At 35.2% G+C, this 21,868-nt stretch overlaps 1 protein-coding gene across 3 annotated transcripts in view; it reads right to left on the reverse strand.

Annotated features, from left to right (window-relative positions):
• Positions 1-21,868, reverse strand: part of GPC5 (glypican 5) — a 1,164,489-nt gene that overhangs the window by 547,846 nt on the left and 594,775 nt on the right. For all 3 annotated transcript variants that reach the window (XM_010980223.3, XM_064493032.1, XM_064493033.1), the window contains one exon: positions 11,948-12,104. In XM_010980223.3, coding sequence (XP_010978525.1) covers positions 11,948-12,104 — 157 coding nt within the window. The remainder of the gene's footprint in view (positions 1-11,947; positions 12,105-21,868) is intronic.

Raw genomic sequence — 21,868 nt, forward strand, 5'->3', positions numbered from 1 at the left:
AGCCAACCTTCAAAAATGCTGAACAATATACACTTAAATAGCAGACTACCACACCCATAGCCTAAATCAAATAAATGAACTGAATGTAGTTTTAAATAAAAAGCTTTGGATTTTTTTTCCACTAATGAGTGATGCTATTTCAAATTATAAAATAAAATTGCCTCTTTTCTTTACAATTGTTACTTGATGACTCTTACCTAAGTCTTACATGTGACTATCTCCTGGGGGAAAAGAAACACCCCTAAAATAGCCAGATTGAGAATTTTACATTTCTCTTCACATCCTACAAACTTCATAAGAAAAAAGGATGCAAACAAGAACTTCAGGCTAATACTGAATGGAAGGTAAAGAGTTTAAAGTTTGCTCCATATTTAAAGGCTTCTAGTTTTCAAAGTTCATTTTCATAGTACTAGTGTGTTGTCTTAATGATTTCTCTTTTTGTTCTCTTTTAGTTATTTCTTATACTACTATTTTTTTAAATAAAATGTAGACTGGGACAAAAAAAAAGATTTTTGCATAAGGGAAATATGTCATTGAAGAATGCAAATTTTTAAACCTCAAAGATATTTAAACATAATTTTAGAGGTTAGATAGTAGATTCTCTTAAAACAGATACTGTAGATACATAAGGGAAAGGGTCACTTGAATGCTCCACTAGGGGGCAGAGATTGCAGACATTGGCAAAACAGAAACGTTCATCCAGCTGGTAGAGCTATTAGTTCTAATGACTCCTGATCAGGACCATGATTGGTGAGAAGCAAATATAGCTGCCTGGAAATGCAAACCTGTTGGATTAACCTTGACCATCACCAGGTGACAGCTACCCAGCTACCCACCCTTAGTCTGCCCTCACAGAGTGAGAGATTATGAAATCATCCAAAGTTGGGACTTCTTTCTTGAATCTACCTAATGATGTGATATGATGTGACACTCCCACTTACAGAACAGGCCTTCCAGTTTAAGGTAAAAAGGGTCTTTTTTTTTTTTTTTTTCTGGCTTGTATTTCTTTGTCCTAACTTGACAGGGAAAGCTGAAGTTAAGACAAAATGAATAAAATTAAATTGAGCTAAGAAGTCAATTTAAAACAATAGTTGACCTTTTCTGAAAGCCTTGGAGCTCCGGTAATCCACATGATTCAGATGACAGCAGAGTGGAATCTGGAAGCTTTTGTATCTAGACGCAGGGCTGCATCGCATACATATAGGTTACCAGATGTCTAGTTTAGTCTTTAACTTCTCACAAGAAGAGAAATGTTTCATCTGTTCATTCTCTAAATCTATTTCTTCATGTCAGAACTTTTAAAATCAGAATTTATTTTCCTTTGTTCTTAGCCCCAATTCTTCTTTTAAAAATTAAATATAGTTGATTTACAATGTTGTGTTAGTTTCTGATGTACAGCAAAGAGATTCAGTTATACATATATATGCTTTTCCATCCTCTTTTTCATTATAGGTTATTACAAGCCATTAAATATAGTTCCCTGTGCTACACAGTAGGACCTTGTTGTTTATCTATCTTATATATAGTAGTTTGTATCTGTTAATCCCAAACTCCTAGTTTATCCCTGCCCCTCCCTTTCCCCTTTGGCAACCATAAATTTGTTTTCTATGTCTATGAGTCAGTTTCTGTTTTGTAAATAAGTTCATTTATACCATTGTTTAGATTCCACATATAAGTGATACATGATATTTGTCTTTCTCTGGCTGACTTGCTTCACTTAGTATGATAATCTCTAGGTCCATCCATGTTGCTGCAAATGGCCTTTTTTCATTCTTTTTTATGGCTGAGTAGCATCAGCCCCAGTTCTCAAGGGAAGAGAAAAACAGAAAACATCTTTGTAATATTTCTTCATACATTGTTACTACTGTTTTCCAGACCTTTTTTCTTCAAGTCTGTTTCTTGCAACTTTAATCATTTACTTTGCTTTTTTACTCATTCCACTTGAGAACTCTGTGGAATCTGAATTTTCATGTCATTTGGAGCTTGGATCTTTTTTCCCTCAACTTTAAAAATCATATAGGCTTTGTTTTTTTCATGAAACAAAAAACCTTTCTCTCTCCTCTTCAATGCCTGGACAATGATGTACGTTTAAGTAACGCAGTACAGATTACGGGATGTCACTTGTTGGCATCTACTGGGATACAATGAGTTGCTAATGTTTCTCAGTGGTGTATTTTCATTTAATTGTTCCCCTCTTTGATAGAATAATCAATGTTGCAGGGTTCTGGATATAAGATGTTTTCATATAACACAAACCACATATTTAACTATGGGGAAAAATACCCTTATTCTGTATCAAAAATTCTGCTACTCATTAGAGAAGGAAATTTCACCATTCAGGCTAGGGTTTATGTATTGTGTGTTGTGGGTGTGTTTTGGTTATTGTCTTGTCTTATTTTGGGTACAGAGGAGTCTGTGTTATTACCAATAGAACCTAAAACAATGTTTCTAAAGGGACATAGCCAAGGTCACACAAGTCATTCTTGCTTTTTTTCCCGTGATTTCCCCAGCTTTGCTTGATTCTTCTCACCTCCTGAGTAAAGAGGACCGTGATGCCTGTGTTAAACAGCCCTCCCCTCATGACTACACCCAATGGAGAGCTGACCTGTTCTCCTTTCAAGTTCTTTAGAATCGTTCAGCAATAGTACAAACCTAAAATAGTCCATCACAAGAACAAACCTATAAGCCATCTGTCACAATACCCTCTCAGTGCACTGTCTCCCTTGGTGCTGCAAATAAACCTGACTTTGACAATAGAAGCTTCTCTGATGATCTTTATCTGATGGGTTTTATCATAGTAAGAAGAGCTTTCCACAAAATCAATTATACCTAAGACATTTTTCCAAATAAATGACCATTGTTTTAAAATATGCCTTTCCCTGAAACATAATATTTGAGAGAAATCAAACGGAATTTGCTAGTATCATGTTCACATCCCTTGGTTTTATATGGTAGGCAAATGAGATCCAAGACTCATTCAAGGCCCCCAGATGCTAGTGACAGACCCACAATTAGAACTCATGTTGCTTTATATATTGTCCAATGTTCTTCTTCTATAAAGCCACTGTAAAGTTCCACATAGTTGCAGCCTCTTGAAAGCACAATAGGATAAATCTCTGATGTATATGAAGTATACAACTGAACATTTTTAATTGCTTTTCCAAGTATTTAGACTAATATTTAGAAATACTTTTTCTAAGGATGCTTCTCTTTCAAAAGCGTTTCTTTTGCAATTTGCAACTTCACCCATATATGCAAAAATATTTTCAAAACATTTAAAAATATGGCACAGAGTTTTTTATGCACAGTTTGCTGAGACTGTTCTGCTGTTCTTGACCGGAGCACTATTGCCTGCCTCTCATCCCAGTTCTGCACATCCTAACTGGAACCAGTGTGACCTTGGGCGAAGATCTCAGTGCATATGTGCCAAACAGGGGAAACAATATTACTTCTCATATAGAAGTCTGTTGAGATTAAATAAGTTAATACATAGAAAATACACCAAACAGACCTGGGCTCTGTAATTGAATATCAATTAAAAAAAAATAGTAAGTATTGTTTTTAAAATGTCAGCTATTAAGAATTATTATTATTGCATTTAAAAAATTCATTTTATATATTAGATTTGTATTTTATAAGCAACAAATTTGACATTTTTTTAATTAATAAACATTCTTGTTTAGACCAGTTTTGTGTTCACTGCAAAACTGAGCAGAAAGTACAAAGATTTCCCATATAGCCTTCACCCCCACACACAATCTCCCTCATTATCAACGGCCCCCACCATTGGGGTGCACGTGCTACAATTCATAAATCTACACTGACACGTCATTATCACCCAAAATCCACAGTTTACTTTAGGGGCCACCCTTGATATTTTATATTCTGTGAGTTTGGACAAATATACAAGGACATGTTTCCATCATCATACAGTTGAGGCTTGAACAACATGGGTTTGCTGTCACCTTATGTGTAGATTTTTAAAAAGAAATACATACTACAGTACTATACAATCTGAGGTTGCTTGAATCCAAGGATGCAGAATCACGGACAGGAAATGCTGACTATAAAGTTACACGTGGAGTTTTGACTATGCGAGGGCGTAGTGCTTCAGTGCCCCAACCCCTGCGTTGTTCATTACATCCCCACCAGCAGTGTAGGAGGGTTCCCTTTTCTCCACACCCTCTCCAGCATTTCTCGTTTGTGGACTTTTTAATAATGGCCATTCTGACTATTCATTCATATATTCAGACGTTAATTTAAAAAAGATTTTCTGAGCATCTTCATTCATGCATGCACTATATTCAATTCCAAGGATATAAAGATGAACAGAAGAACATGGGTACCATTTTTAGAAACTCATGGTCTAAGAAGAAATAAAACCCTAAGTAAACTACAGTGTAATAATAACAATACGTACAGTGTTAAGTTAGCAGATGAGGAAGTGACCAAGTTCACTTGGAGAGGTGAAGAAATCACCACAGAAAAAAATAGTTAATTTTCATTTATGTCATCAATATATCATGTCTGGATTACTGTAGTAACAGCTTTCCCTAGCTGCATTCTCAACACTGCAATTGTTGCTAGAGTACAAACTGATCAATGAACTGATTTTTGGCATGGCATGCTATGGATAAGTGATTGACTCATGATTTGGTTTATGCCAATCCCCAGCCTACCTTATATAATACAGCATTCCAGAACTCCACGCACTTCCCTAATAATGCTCAACTTTCTAGTTCTCAGGTTTCTATCCCTGTTTCATTTTCCTGTAGATATTAGTCCCCTGGTAATCCACAGCCCTATTAGAAACTGTTTCTTCCCTTTATGCTCCCATAAGTTCTGTTTTTCCATAAATAAAATTATCCACACTGCACTGTAATTTCCTTATTACTCATCTGTATCCCCCTGAGGCAGAGATTCGTATGGTGACTAGCACAGAATAAGTGTCACGTAAGTATTTGTTGAATGAATGAATGAGTGGATGGATGGATTGAGACGTAAGGGGCTGCCACCAAAACACTAATAAATATGGGCTTGGAGTATAGCCATTAGTGGTGGAAATCTAATTTCGAGTTCAAAATTTGTATTAAATTAGGGCCATACTATTCCCATGTGAGCTCCATAATGTAATTTAGATTTCTGGAAAAGAAACAGAAAAGTCTATCGAATATACTTGTAACATAAAGGTGAGTACTATTAATAATTACTCTGAAAAATGTTATAAGAAAATTCCTATTATTCAGCAAAATTATAACCAGAGAAGTGGAATTAACTCTCTATATTACTTGATAGGTAAACATAATTATTTATATTCTAAAAGATTCAGCATGAAACATTAGAGTTATAAAGAAATTAAAAGAAGTAAACCATAATCAGTCAAAACCTACCTCCAAGCAGGACAAAATGTGTTAATGTATCTCTTCCAAAATTGAGACATTACACATTAATCTAGAAAATTACAACCTTAGGTTTAGTATTTTACACTCCAGTTTAACAATTAGCAATCAAATAATTACTTTTGATATTAATTTTCACTCAAAGTAGTGTATTACACTAATGCAGTAATTTCATAGTCAGGTCTCTACCATGTGGAAATATGAAAGAATTATTTACAAATTTCACAAATATTGATAGTTGAAGAAAACTATGTTTATCAAATTTCTTCTATATTTAACACAGCTATGGTCTTTTGAGTGTGAACATATTTATATTCATTTTGGTTTCTAGTTAATATTCTTGACTAAAATGAATGTCAATATTTTCAATTCATTAGAAAAACTGGGTTTTAATGTTAATTAAGATGTGTCTTAGAGACATATAGATTATTTTCATACCCATTCATGCAATTCAGAGCATGTTCATTAGATGCCTCATGTTTGGAGGCATGGTGGAGGCGGTTGTTCTCAAGCTTTATTGGGAATAATTATTATTTATTATGCTTGTTAAATACAAATTTGTGGATTCTACTTGTGAAGTGTTGATTCAGTATTTTGGGGTGGAATTCTTCAATCTGCATTTTAAACAAGCATGGTGATAATTCTGATGGAAGTTGTATACTGTGTGATCAAAAAGAGTTCTGTGATGGATGAAAAGATAAAAAGGTTCTGGCTGACTTGCCCTCAAGACCTTACAATCTATGGCAGTTAATACAGCTTGCATACAGAACTATACTCTTGAATGGGTCATAGGAACCAATAATGGCATTGGTGCCAGCTGCGAGAATGGAATCATACTTTAGAAGTCCACAGGATGTTGAAGAAGTGCTTGACTGTATCTTGGAAAGTTAACTCAAATATTCCAAATCTAGGAGGACCTGAAATCAGTAACAGTAAAAGAAAGAGGCTTGGAATTTGTTTTCCAAGAATCAACAACATTTGGTACCTTAGCATTGCCAGTCGCATTTGCCATTTATTATGTATGGATGTATATTTTCAGTTATCCTGCCCTCATCTTTCTCAGTCCTGTACTGTTGGCTCCACGGGAGACCCCAGCCCAATAGTTCCAGCGGTCAGTCCTCAGACAGGCAGTTTTACATGGTGGTTTCACTGACACTCACCCAGAGCTTCAAACCAACTCGGGTGGACCACGCCCAATACCAAATTAAAACAAAGACTCTGCGGTTCCAGGGCTGATTTCCTAGAGCATTTCTTTTCTGGAAGACAGCTATTTCCACTTGCTCTCTGTTCTACACATCTAAGCATAAATGGCATTTCTTCTAATTTTCTTTGTGATTATTGTCTTCGGGGATTCAGGAAGAAATGGTAAAACAGGTGTTAGCCTGCACGGTAGAATATACATCGAGAGAACAGTAAGCATCACACAGTCACACTTAGCATTGTGCTACTCAACAGAGACCATAATTTCTTTATTTTATGTCCTTTAGTGTGGTCTAGATTTAGTTTCGAGACTTAACAGAATAGCTAGTTGATTTCAGGAGGAATGCATGCTAGGAGGCTTCTTAAAATTTAATTAAAGTCTCACCTCGTGATTTAAGATCAGTTCTGTGTCTAAGCCAAAGCGATGAAAATCATCCCTTAGGCATTCAAGGACAAACCCTTTTATTTCAATTCTATTATGTAAATCCATAACTGTGATGTACAGCTTTTCAAGAGATAAAGAGACGATGTTAGATGATTCATTAGGTACCCAGATTCCATTACACAATCTTGTTCACAAAACAGCCAGCAGCCAGGAAGGGTCTCTCAATCATTCAGAAATCAAAATGGAAATGTATTATCAGAATACTATTCCTAATGATCACATTTTAATTAAAATATATTTATCTCAGATATATATTTCTTTTCTCTTTAGTATAATTTTCATCAGTCATGTAAAAACTGTGGTAGATCACAATGTCACAACTTTGAACATTGAACAGGATATGGTTTTATGATGACCCTTCAGTATTAGACACTTAAAAAACGTAGATCAAAGTGTACAGTCATTATTCAAGATTACTTTCACTGCGTCACACAGGTTCAGGTCTAAGTTCCCTTATAAAGATTATTTACTGAATAAAGTAAACACATGATAGTTATTTAATTCTTTTCAGTACAGTTTCTTCTATTTGGGAGAATTTATTAATAGGCTATTTATCAACATTGTACAAAGTAAACTGAATGTATTTTATTTTAATTGAATTTGATGAAACTTGAATTTTAGAAACAGTGCACATACTTTTAATTTACATATTTGGGACTGTTACTAATGTAAACAAATCCTACATGCTTGCATTATCTGTTTGGCATAATTTATACTGGAAAGAAAAACTCATCAGCTAGATAATGTAAAATATTATAAAATGCTTTCTACAAAATGAATAATTACATAGTTTTAGCAGTTCTAGAAGGAAAAATAAAGACTACTTTATCTAAAAAAAATTCCACTTGAATATTTCTTTGAGTTCTACCTTAATCTCCATGCCTAGATGAAATTTTGAAATAAAGTTGATTTTTGCTGAAAATAAGTTTAAGGAAGCCAAGAATTTTCACTCATTCTACAATCCTGCATTACTAAATAAATGGGCACTCTTTATTGTTCAGTGCCTAACAAAGCATCATTTTCATTTCACTATGCACGTGGAATACACTATTCTTTTCCAAGGTCACTGTTAGTGTCAGGCTATAGACGCATTTGCTAGAGGCTGATCTAAGAGTCATTACTAAGTGACAAATCCAAAGCACAGTATAAACAATAATTCCATTTATTGTAGGCTATGGAAGATCAATGAAAGTTCTTTCTAAAACTAGTAACTGAAAATTCCAATGCCTTAGCCTTTTATTTCCAATTAAATCTCATTTAAATTGAATACTTTCTGTTCTCATAAGCGTACTTCCTAATATAACACAAAGGGGAATGCTTTATAGCTGGGTAGTGCTACCAGTGTCAGGGAACCATATTATTAATGTTATTATGATGCAGTAAGCAGTTTGTGGAACAGAAAATAGTTGAGAATAAAGATGATAAAAGGTTTGAGACTGAGTGCTGGCTTTCTCAAATATTAAGAATCTGAGATGATGCTGAGAACCTGTAAAAGAGAAGAGAAGAGCAGCCCAGGAGATAAGAGGAAATGAATGGTAAACAGCCCTTCCCAGAAAAGACTTTAAATGGCTGAATAAAAGGTGATTCAGGAGGACTTAGGGCTCAGGATGCTACATTGGGACCCATATCATGACTGGTCCGCAGAGGCGCTATCCAGAAAAAAATCTTTTGAACACACACTTAACAATCTTTGTTGTCATTTACAGGCTTTTCAGTTAAAGTGAAACTATTTTTAACACTGCTAAAGATGCTACATAATATTCTATGAGCAATGCCGAATGTGACCACAGACAGAGATGAATTATCTCAGACCATCTGAAGACTTAAAATCACCCTACCATGTTTGCATGTGTGGTGTCTGAATCAACTTGTGATCAAATTCATTTCCTCTGAGATTGACTGTGAACCACTTTCTCAAAATGAATGTGATCGTGGGTTACGTATTCTTTGTTTTTTTTTTTTTTAAATTTATTGCAATTTTTATTAAATTTATTTAAATTATTAAAATTTATTGCAATTGAAATTATAATCTCACATAAGAATTGCAAACAGCGCTACTGCAGATTTTCAAAACTACACATGGAATAGCTTTGCGACAACCTGTCTTTACTGGCACTTTGATTTATTTTTTTAGCAGTTGAAACTATCAGAATTTGGAAATATGAGAATAGTCAAACAGTTGAAAAAGTATTGATGGTAGTGAGAGTAGTTTTGCTTTGCATGACTACGAGAACAGAACTTGTTTTTTCCACTGGTGTACAAAACCCACCACCACTTAGCCACTCTGAAAGGATGACAAGTGTCAGGGATGCGGGGAAATGAAAGCTCAAAGCCCTTCCCATCCCACAGCTCCAAGTGACTAGTGAAATATTCACACCTACACAGATGAGCCAAGTTCAATACAAGAAAAATACAGAAAATAGTTTGTGTAATATGAGGATTTCTAAACCACTCTACTAAAAATAGGAATATATTTTCGGTCTCCTAAGAGTGAACAGTACATACTATAGATGGCTGTGTTTTTTTTTTTTTAAATTAGAAATATACTACATGTATAACTATTTTTTTCAGACGTTTTTCAAGTGACAAATGAACTGTGTTCTACTTATAATGCATTTTGTAAGGAATAAACATCAGTGTAAGGAAGAAATAATGGTGCATTTCAAGTTCTTGACACAAATGACACCCTGGTAAACTTTCTAGAGCATAATATTTTTAAGTCATCAAGACATCTAAATCTACGTCTTAACATACTTTAGCAATATATCAAGCCAGCCAAACACAGGTAAACCATTATAGTGCTTTATAAAAATAGAAATGTGACCTATGTTTTGCTTCTTTCCCTGTCCCTCTTTATGTCAGCATGCTATCCACGGTGGGATCCTCACCACATATTAAAAATTGAAAGGCAACAGCTATAAACTCGTAGAAACATGATAGGCAACCCACTTACAGCAGATGTGGATTTTTCTTAATGTTTGCCTGGAGTTCCTGAAAACCATCTCAAGCTTAAATCTTCCCAGTTCTGATGGATGGTTGCTTGTACCACATCTGGCCATTTCAGTAGTAATTGAAAACAGGGTTTTAAAGTAAAAAATTCATTCTCACCACCTTGACAAGTATGGTTTTGTGAGAAAACTATTAGTAGTTGAATATCCTCTACTGTCTCTACTTCTCTTGCGAACTAAGCCAAAAAATGTTATCTATTAATACATAGCAAGTTCTTGAGCTTATAAATAACTTCAGGAACAAAAAATCCCTATAAAATGATAATTCTACACACACACACAGAATTTATAGATACATTTTTAACCTAAGCTATTTTTTATAGTAATTTTTATGTCTTATAATCCTGGTAATATTTAAATGGCAAGGAAATCATGGTACGTATAAATACTCAAGATAAAATGAAAATGAAAGATTATTTAACATTATCCTACCAGATGAGTATCATAATTCCAAAATACAGTGGAGGAGGGCATTTTAACTGTTAGTAAAAATATTTTTATTCTAATGAAAACCCTTTCTTTTTCATTTTCTTCTTTTTCCTTTTTCTTGTCCTCAACAACAAAATATAGAAAAACAGGAGAAACCAATCTGATAAATGACATTAACACCAATAACAAGAACATATATCCTTACTGCTTCTACATGAGAAGAAGATATTTAACTTTCACTGGGAAATTGTGTTCATACATCAAACAATTTTGTTGTCTGTTGTTCAATTGCTACTCCAGTATACTACATCCCATCTGTTTACTGTCTGTGGTAAATTTACTGATGTTTCTAATAGTAAAATATATTTATTTATGCTAATTGTCTTGATTCTGTCCATCTTTTGGCTTCCATTCCCTTAACCAACATATTTGCCGTACAAAACAAGATCCTAGAAGGAATGGGATATTGATGCCTGAAGCATCTGTAGTGTTCCAAATTTACTACAGGAAAGCTGAAAGGTAAATGAATTCTTCTCCCACCAAAGTCATGAAAGGACATTTCTAACAGATCCAAAGGAGCCCTTTGTGATTTAGAGGGAGACCGACCATCAGGCCAGTCTCCAGGTAGGGCTGCACAGGCATGACCTAAAGTAAATGAACAGTTGACAGCTGCTCTGGGTACATTAACGTTCACACTTCTCCCTCAGTTGATAACTTTGGTAGTTTTGCCCCTGTCGGCAGATACACGTACAAATCAATGAAGCATCCATACTCCTCAATTTGTACTATGAAGACAAGGGAAGGAAATTCATTTGGTGATTTTTGTTGTTGTTGTCATTTGGCAGTTCTGTCATTTGTGATAGTGACCAGTCTTGCAATACGAGAAATGGTTCCCAAACCCATGCATTCAAAACAATGTGAACGATTGGTGAGAATTTTTTTCTGAAGAACCAATTCATAAGAGTTACAACCAAGTCGTTTCTCACCATAACTAACCATATATTTAACCAATTTCTTCACAATTTGACCATGACGAAAACCAAATGAAATCAAGTATCTTTTACATAATGGCATGATAATATAATAAACTTGAAGAACTTTAATATTTAGTAGAACTCACCCATTCTGATTTCACATTATTTACCAACAGACATTTAATTTACACCAAACTAGCTATTTCATGCCCTCTGATTATCCCACTTAATCAATTCTCAGAATGGATTCTTGTTCGCTAATTTTTCACAGAAAAAAAAAGTCATTTCTATTGAAAGTCATTAGTTAAAAATAAACCAAAACCCCAAGAATGCATGTCCTGAAAAACCAAAAATAGGTTTATTTTTATTTCCAATTCCTCTTGCATGTCTCTGAATTCACTATCATTACTTCTTTATATTGATAATAATAATTTTCCTTAATTATATTTCAAAATCACTCCTTTAGAAGTAGTGTTGGAATCATACACTTACAGTCTGTGATTTTTAGTGTCCTCTTGACTTCTCCACTTCCCGATCCCCCGCAACCATCTTCATCATCACAGTCCCCGCTGAGCTGTTCATCCACGCCGCCGCCACTGCCCGTGTGAAGTTCCCACTTGTTGGGTTTGGGTGACCTACCCTGTAACAACTAAATATGGACACCAAAAGCATTAACAGCAAATTCAAATCATCTAAGGATACTATTCAAAAACACGTAGAAATTAGAATCATGTTCTTACGTGGATCAGTATTTTGGTATAGGTACCTTACCAAATCAAGTGTGCATGAAAGCTACAAACTACTGAAATAATAATAAATAATGGGCAAGATCTTAGAGCTATAAAGAGCTATGATCTACACTCTAGCTCTGCGATACAGCTTTGGAAAGCAAATAAAACCAGATCTTCTTGCTCATGGATACTTTGGTGAGTGAATTCTTGGTTTCTGAATACACAACATTTGAACAGCGTAAATCAAACTCCAATACAACACAACTCCCTCTACAGTGTATAGGCTGATGATATTGTACTGTTTTGTAAACCAACAGTCCAAAATTTCTCAAAAAGAAGAATACTATTCTTCCAGAAATGATTCAGTCAAAAGACTAGAATTTTGGACACATACATTTATAGTTTTATATAAACGTTCTTGGATGAAATACATAGTCCAACGTATATGGCACAGAACTGAACCTTGGAGCAAAAGACTTAAGTTCTACTTTCATTTCTACAAATCACTTAAGATATTTCACCAACTTCTGCTTCTTGGTTCTCGAGTAGTTCATTTACTTTTATGAGCAAAATAGACGAAATAGCCATTTTCCCCTAAGGCACGGGAATGCTGGTAATATTTTTGAATAATATTGGAAATGCTTGAACTCCTTTTCAAAAAGGTGATGTTATGAATAATAGAATATTTCACTTAAAGCTAAGACTGAGTAAAATGATCCAATATGCAACAGTTACCCCTCTAAGGCAGTTTTGAAGGACACATGACCAAGCATGATTTTCAGAGTGCTTTATGAAAGTATTCGGGTTGTTATTTCTAAGAGATTGCCTTGATAACGGTATTGATTAGCTGACAATAGTAAAATGCACACCTCGAGGACAGCATTTTACACTGAAAAACACAGAGCAAAATATCCTCAGTACATGCAAGACAAACATGCTTAGCATTTAAAGAACACTAACATTAAGCAACTGGACTTTGACAATTGACAAATTTTCAAAATTAAAAATGAAATTAGGTCACGAATTCTGAAACATTGTACTTCCTTAAAATTTTATTTTTCCTAACGAAAATGAAATGTGAAAACAATTTGGCAATAATTTTAAAATTCTGATCAGAATTTACTTCTACTGATCAGTATTTGACACCAAGTGTCAATCGGTGTCAAATTTTAAAGGAAGGGTTCTTTCATGGTCAACTGAATTTGGGCTTAAGTTAAGAAAGCTTCCTTGTGTTTAATGCATTGATATGGATGCTACTTCCTGTAAGGGGGTATGGCACTGGGGAAATACAGATATGTAACAGAACGCATCAAAATTCAAAAATCTGAAAAAGAAAAGGAAAAATAAATGACATTATTTTAAAAAGAAAACAAAATGTTTTATAAGATTTTTAATAGTACCAATTATCATTTGTTATTTAGCATAATCATAAAGGGCTTGGACTCAGAGGTCCAACATACTTAGATTTAAACCCTGATTCTGATATACATTAACCATGAGACATTGGACATTGGGCAAATTCACTCTTTCATGCCTAAAACAGCAACAATATTATACCTGGGTCGTTGTTCGTATTATGAGAAAAATTTATATAAAGTACCCAGCATGGTGTTGGTACATTAAAAATGAATATAATTTGATAATTATTATCTTTATTATTATATATTCTATTGTAATAGTGCTTAAGTACTCAGAACACATTACTTGAAAAATTATTTGATAAATAATTCAATTACATGATTTAGATAAAAATTTTCTGAAGTATTATCTAACAAGTACAATAAAAGCCAAGCTCTTTGATGAGATATTACTCCTTTTCCCCTGACACTTTCCCCAAAATTTTCCCATTTCAACTTTATTTCTCCTTTACTTTTCTGAGTATTCTTCCAGTATTTTTCTGGGACTTTGATCAGAACAAGAGGGAGTCTTATGAACAGCACCAACAATATTTGAGTCATGAAGATCCAACCCAATGAATTTCAACTCAAAAATGCAAACAGGAATATAGCACATGTGAAACAAAACTTACTGTTTTAGGTAACTGATTTTGGTTGAAACTGATTAAATGCATTAATGATCAGCGTATGACTTATTTATTTGTAGAGTGACTGGTGAAAATAATAGATGACACTGGGGAAAAAATAATTATTTTAAAAAATTAAAATATTTACTACACTTCTCTTCTCTATTACTTCAGTGACACTCCAAGAAACATCTAAGGCACATGCACTCCCATTTTTAAGAAATAAAACTATACAAAATCATATTTTAATTTAAACTATCTTTGGTGGACAGAATTGTAAAATGGGCCTCAAGATACCTCATTTTGTTTTGTTTTGTTTTTATTGAAGTATAGTCAGTTACAGTGTGTTAATTTCTTATGTACAGCATAATGTTCCGGTCATACATATACATACATATATTCGTTTTCATACTCTTTTTCCAAACATTATTATAAGATATTGAATATAGCTCCCTGTGCTATACAGAAGAAGTTTGTTTTTTGTCTATTTATGTATGTAGTAGTTAATATTTGCAAACCTCAAACTCCCAATTTATCCCTTCCCACTCCCCTTCCCCCTGATAACCGTAAGTTTACCACATCTGTGAGTCAAGACACCTCATTCTGATCCCTGGGACTGTGAATATGTCCCTGTCACATTCACTGCACTACATGCAAAATGAATTTCACCAATCAAATAAAGGTTATGAACCAGTTGACTTTGTGTTCATTGAAAGGGAGAATATCTGAGTGGATCTAATGTAATTACTTGTATTTTTTTAAAGGCAGACTTTTTTCTAGCTATGAGCAGAGGAAGTCAAAGAGATCAGAAGCTTGTGGTGGAGGGAGGACTGGAGGTCAGGCTGCTGCCCCTGAGAGTGTGAACTTGGACCGGTGACATGAAACGGAACCCCTGGCAGCCTCTAGAAGCGAACAGGGATCTACCTTATAGCCAACGAAGAATTGGGCCCTCAGTCCTAGAACTGGATTCTACTAACAATCTAGATGATCCTGGAAGAGTAGTCTACCCCATGGCCCCCGAACCGAGTCAAGCGTGGCTGACAAATTGACTTCAGCCTTGTAAGACTCAGCCAAGAACCCTGAATAGCAAGCCCACTGGAACTCCTGACCTGTGAAACTCTGAGTTAATAAGTGGATGTTATTTGAAACTACAAATTGGGTGGTTATTGAGTATGCAGCGAGAGAAAGCAAATCACTCTCTAACCCCCAAACGGGCCACATTTACTTCTTGGCAGTCTTTCTGTTTAGTCTCTTTTGACCCCATTGCTTATTCCTCAGAACAAGTGGGCAACATTCCCATAATTCACTACCTTACTGAGAAGACAGTATCCTTAGAAAGAAGCAATCAGGTTTTTCTTCTTCTCTACTTTTCAGTTTCTCTGCCGCTGTACAATCCTTCTCACTGTTTTCCAAGTCTCCAAGGGACATGATTGCTCTTTCCTATGATCAACTGATCCAAAGGTATCCATGATTCCATCTGACCTGTGCATCCAGGTCCCCAGTAATCCCATCTCTCTGTAGTAGAGTCAGTATCTCCATCTCCTCTGCATGGAGATTCTGCCTTGTAGGGTCTTTTTCTTAATTCTCAATCATCATACATCCACAAAAGTTCATTTTCATCCTCACAATTATGATAAAGCTTAATTTGTGAAAGTTCCCAATAAACGTCTCTCTTTTTTTTTTTGAGGGGGAGGTAATTAGGTTTATTTAATTAATTTATTTAATGGAGGTACTGGGGATTGACCCCAGCACCTCGTGCGTGCTAAGCAAGCACTCTACCAGTTGAGCTATACCCTCCCCCCCAATAATAAATTTCTAATCAACAAAACAATGAGCCTTTCAGAGTAAGGCCTTTATTCAAAATCCCACTTCTTTTGGAATAAAATGATTCTGATTTCCTTTTAGTTTCATCATCTTTCTCTTTACACTTTCAAGACAATAAAAATAAATGTTTCGGTTAATCATGTAAATCTGCTTTTCTTTCTTTCTAGTCTCTCTCTGGGAACCCATCCTAACAGATTGTGCTCTCACCTGTATACAAATTACACTCAAATCCTTATTTGCAGCCCTGGTTACTCTTTAGTTCACCACCCAGCAGCAATTGGTTATAAAAATGCCCTTTAGTACTTTGTATCTTAAAATAGAACTTTTTATTCCACTGCTCATGTATCATTACAACTCCCCTCATCCCTCATTGGAAGGGACTTGTCTCTTCTGTCGAGTTCCACCAAATTACTTTCCTCAGATCAGTACTTTGCCATGTCATTTCTCTGCCTTAGTGATTTTTGTGACTCTTTACTATCAGAACCCACTGGTTTTCCACATGTATCTAGCAGAGAAACATCAGTCTAGATAGATGAGTCACAGAAAGAGATCCGGTGGTAAAATGTTTGGCAACTTCATACCGTGGCCCCTTCCTGACGTCTGTAAATGGAAAGCTCGTGGGGAATCTGATAGTAAGCAGTCTTGTTTAGTTGAAATTCAACCCACAGTTTCCAAATCAACATAAGCAAATTAGCCCCTCCCCTCCTGCAATAACCATTGACATGGTTTTGGAAATGAGCCTAGAAAAGAAGTTCAAATTTAGCCTCCAGTCAAGGTCCCAGAAAATATACCTTTTTTAAAAAACAATTATATCTAAAACAGTCCCCTTGCCCCTAGCATCCAAATCCCACCATGCAGCAGTTTGTTTTTCTCACAGAAATTGGGTGAAGGTATATGTTTATAACTGTGTTTATGCTTGTTTTATATTCTCCTCTTTATCGTTATTATCACTGTAAACAGTAGGACCCAGTATCAGTAACCTACTTCTGTCTTTGAAGGAGGGCACCCATATGGGAGTGAAAATGTCTGCCTTCATTCTCATGCTTCCTTTGGCTCTGAGTTTGTCCAAATGTAAAGATGGCATTTTGATCACTTGAACCTACTCCCTTGTCATGGAGGGTGGAAAGTCGATCACTACATACATATTTATAGAACAATTATGACAGAGGAAAGGGCATGATTTTGAGTCCCAGCCACACATTAATTGTGTGCCTTTAAGCAAATCACTTAAGTCCATTAAAGCTCATGTTATTGTATTGAATAATAATGCAAGGAAAAGCACTTTACATACTATAAAGCACCATGATCATGTACAGGGTTCTGTGCCAGACACTGCATCCATAAAATTAAGAAGCCTACAAAGTCAGGGCAGAGCGAAAAAAAATCTGTAGCACAGGGAACTATATTCAGTATCTTGTAGTAACTTCTGGTTAAAAAGAATATGAAAATCAATATATGTATGTTCCTATATGACTGAAGCATTATGCTGTACACCAGAAATTGACAGAACATTGCAAATTGACTATACTTCAATTAAAATATATATATATATTAAAAAAAATTCAACAACTTTTAGGGTGTTCCTTTCTTCCTCAATGCCATGCAGTTTGTGCAGTCAGCTGATTAGCTGAAAATAGTCAGTTTTGATGACTGATGCTTCCGGCTTATGTTTAATTGGTTTAGGAAGCTCATTAGGGATGCTATCTTGGAGGATGAGTTTGGTGGGTAGAATATCTGATGACTCTAAGGCAAATGTATTTCTTTCAGCTGTGAATTAATCTCTCAATAGACTCAATTTGCTTTTTTACTAACTGTCTGGCAACATCCCATCATTGCAACAGCCTTTCAAACACTTACAATAAAATCTGGCAATAGATGCCTCACATATGCATGTTTGCTCTGAAAGAGAAACACATTCATCACATTCAACAATCTCCAAACGTGAGTACAATGGAATGTGCCTCAAAATCCAATATATAGTCTCTAAAATATTCCTTTCATTCTTTTACAAGCATTTACGCAGAAATACATGAAGTAAATATGTGTTTAGAACATCTGAGTCATCAGATATGTCCCTCTAGTCATCTGTTCAAACATAGACACTGTAAAAGCTGCTGTTTTACAATTTTGTATAATGGATGGACTATATACGTTGGTGAAAATTAAAATATTGACAGAAAAATTTCAAACCAGAAAAATGAAGGTGTAGAAAAAAATTATACTTTCATTTCATCATTAATAAAATAAAGAATACATTTTACATATATACCAAAAAAATTTCTCTGTGTATAAATACATGCAAATATATACCTACATATGAATTTAATTTTATTATAAAGCAATTCATGTCTGTACTTTCGTACGCTTTAAGTGAAACCTATAAAAAATGTATGGGAAACAGGAAAATAACAGAAGCTTATTACATTTTAAAATTGGAATTCTGATTCAAAATTCCTTATGATGTATTTTTTAAATTTACATCTATAACATATTTCAAATATGACCTTTAGGGGAAAAAAAAACCTCTTTATATAACATGCTGTCATTATTTTTTTTTTTTTTTGCAATTTAACTTCCTTTTCCTCAAACCTCCAGTTCTGCTCCCATCTGTACCCCAACCCATCCCACTCTATTTTCACCTTCACTTATACTTTTTCATCTTTTACATATTTTTCTTATATCCAACTTTCTCACTCTATCTCTTTCAAATTTAGAAAATATTTTATCCGCATAAACTAAACACCACAAATCTCCAGAGTATATTAAAGATTATATTTTCAAAAGCAGTTAAACCTTTATAGACTAGTCTACCTAAAAAGCCAAACATATTTTATAATATGTCATGTTACTTTTAGTTGACCAGACACAGAAGTCATTTCTGTAGGATATCTTGCCAGTGTTTGCTTTCAGTTTGAGCTTTCTGATCTCAGCTTCTGTTGCGCCAGTAATTTGAAAGGTCACTGTTCTGTGACATTTGGTTTATGCAATGCAGTCTGGCAATTTATAAAAGTCTTGTGATTTTGAGAATAGAATACTGAACTTAGAAAAGGCTTCACTTTACATTCACTCTCTGTCCTCTTAAACTGCAAATAAGTCATTTGTTCTTTTTTCCCCTAAAAAATTCTGTCTCCCTTCCACCATGGCTGATCCTTACCTCCAATTCAAAACGTGGCCAGTTCCATTTTCTGAACTGCCATAACAAAAGTGACCAGATTAGTTTCTAATTAATGTGTGTCCTAGTCCAAACTTTATACTGGATGTCACAAGAGAGTTAAAACTAAAAGCTGGTGAGTTAAGTGCTAGCATCGATTGGAAACAGGGACATAACCTTAAATAGGACTGAGGAAAATTGTTGGATCCAAAGAGTAAGTGTGGATGCCAAACATCATTGTTTCTCAAATGGCTCTTGTGAAACCTCTATGTTAAAACACTCTAAGGTCTTGAAAAGAATTGGTGAAAAAGCCAAAAAAAGAAAGAAAGAAAAAACAACACAAAAAACACAAAACTTTCTTACAAGACAACCCCACAGTTACTGTTGAGGACGGTAAACAACAAAATATCCAGTCTAAGTGAGCTGGATGGGTACAGAAGAGTGAAAATGGGAGAAGAGGAAGAAACAAGGATGCTGGGGAGTAAGTGATGTATAAGGACCCTGAAGCTAGAGAAGAAGAGAAGGAGGGGAGAAGAAAAGTGGAGGTTATAAGTAAATTAAAAATCCATAGCATGTTTAATGGAACAACTGGATGTGCAACGCACAATTCTCAGAATCAAACATTTTATTATGGGGGGCAAGACGTATAAAAATGATGGGGCTTTGGAAAATTTTTTTTAAAGTGCAAATTATTTTCTCAATGCCATTGTCTTACTTCAAAGCTAATTGATTAATTTTCTAATTCATCATCACATTTTCACCAACATGTACACACACATACACACACACACACACACACAAAAATTACATACATGTGATGTTACAATATACACATTGTCTTGCCAATATTATAGGACAGAAACCATCACTGAGGTTTCCAGCTGACCCGGGTCCATCTATGATTGACATTAAAGGGCATTCTACACAAGAATGATCAGATATTAAATAATTCTATTATTTTGCACTTCTTAGGTGCAGAATAAATATATAGTGTTCATGGTGTGGTTCATCATTGTGAAGTCATTTTTTAAAAACATGTCAAAAGGCTGTATCTCTTTAACAAGGTCTTCCTGTGCGTGGGGAATATTTAAACAGCCACTAATGACAGACTCACACGCAAATTTGCCCAAATATACAGTTACTTGTGCCCTGAGTTACTTCAGGAAACTGCCTCTGCCTGGTATGGGTGTCCCAGCAATCAAAAGTGCAAGTAACTCATCACTGAGATCATATTTAATTATTTGCCTCGTTACCCATGTCACCTTCCTGGCATTTCAGGGCCCAGCAAGCAAATTTCCAAAATCAAGGATAGAACAAAACTGAACATCCACTGCTCCTGAAGAAAGTAATCCAAAACACAGACGCACTGATGGAAACTGACTTCTGGACCGCTCAGTGTCACCTGACGCTTAAGGCTTCATTTCACCACCCTCTGTGGAAGCGAGGGGGACCCGCATCATCAAGGTAGTCTCCCATGCATTTCCTGGTTAATAATGCAGACAGTGTTAATTTTACACGTGCTAACTAAGCGAGTGGTTTTCTCCCCTCAACTCCCCTGCTAAACATTCCCTCAGCTGGTTCAGTCATAAAGAACAGAACTGTCAGAATTAGCATCTCAGTTACCTGCTCCGACAGGAAGACCATGTGATTTTCACATGTTATACAAGAATTAGCACTTTCTATCATTAACCTAGATTCCCCCTTACCATTTATTTTTATTATCTCAATGTGTTCTAACAGACTTCTACAGATTCTAACAGACTACAAGTTTTATGTCATGTGTTACAATCATTGTGCTTTAATCATTGAGCTGCATAAGACTGATGTCATATAAAGACAGAACAGAGAAAGCAAGAAAGCAAGAATGAAAGAATGAAAGAAAGGAGAAGAAAGAAAAAAGAAAGAGGAAGAAAGGGAAAGAAAGAAAAAGGAAGAAGGAAAGAAAGAGAAAGAAAGAAAAAGAGAGACAGGGAGGGAGGGAAGGAGGGAGGGATAAAAATGTTAATCATGACACATTGCCAATGTAAGGACTCCCTGATTAGAAAAGATTGTTATTTTTTAATTCATCACAATTTCCATTGCCTTTTTCAAAGAACTGTGAAGGACTGCAAATTCATTTAAAACCTGGTTTTGGCAACTAATCTAGACTTTCTCAGTGGCCGGCTGGGCAGAATTCATTCTCAAATGCTCTATCAAAACATTCTAGGAAAGATTCCCCTGAAGCTGCCCAGTCTGCTAAAGGTTTACTTCCAAAAGGAGCTCGTTCGGAGCCCATGCAGTATGACACCCTTGTGCCCGCCAGATGGTGACAGGAATTACATCTTCACCAATGTCGTTCTGGTTTTCACCTTTGCAATGAAATGCCCTTAGTCTAGCTTTCTTTACATAAACTATAAAAATATGGACTAAGATATGCCAAAAGAGGACTAAAGGAATGAGATTTTACTAAATATTCTAGGAATAATTTGAGGACAATGGGTAAAATTTAAGGCTGTGGTTGTCTTGAGGAAGGTGTAGGTGGACGTTTGACTAGGATTCTAGGCCAAATTCCTATTACAGGTGAGACTGAGCCTAAACGTTTCGGCTGACAAACTGAGGAGGGTGAAAGTTTTTAACTGTTTTACATAGCTCTGAAATTTCCAATTCTAACATGTTTCAAGCCATTTTAGCATTTGGTTTAGAAA

Source organism: Camelus dromedarius, chromosome 13 (genome assembly GCF_036321535.1).
Source record: "Camelus dromedarius isolate mCamDro1 chromosome 13, mCamDro1.pat, whole genome shotgun sequence".
NCBI classification, from domain to species: Eukaryota; Metazoa; Chordata; class Mammalia; order Artiodactyla; family Camelidae; genus Camelus; species Camelus dromedarius.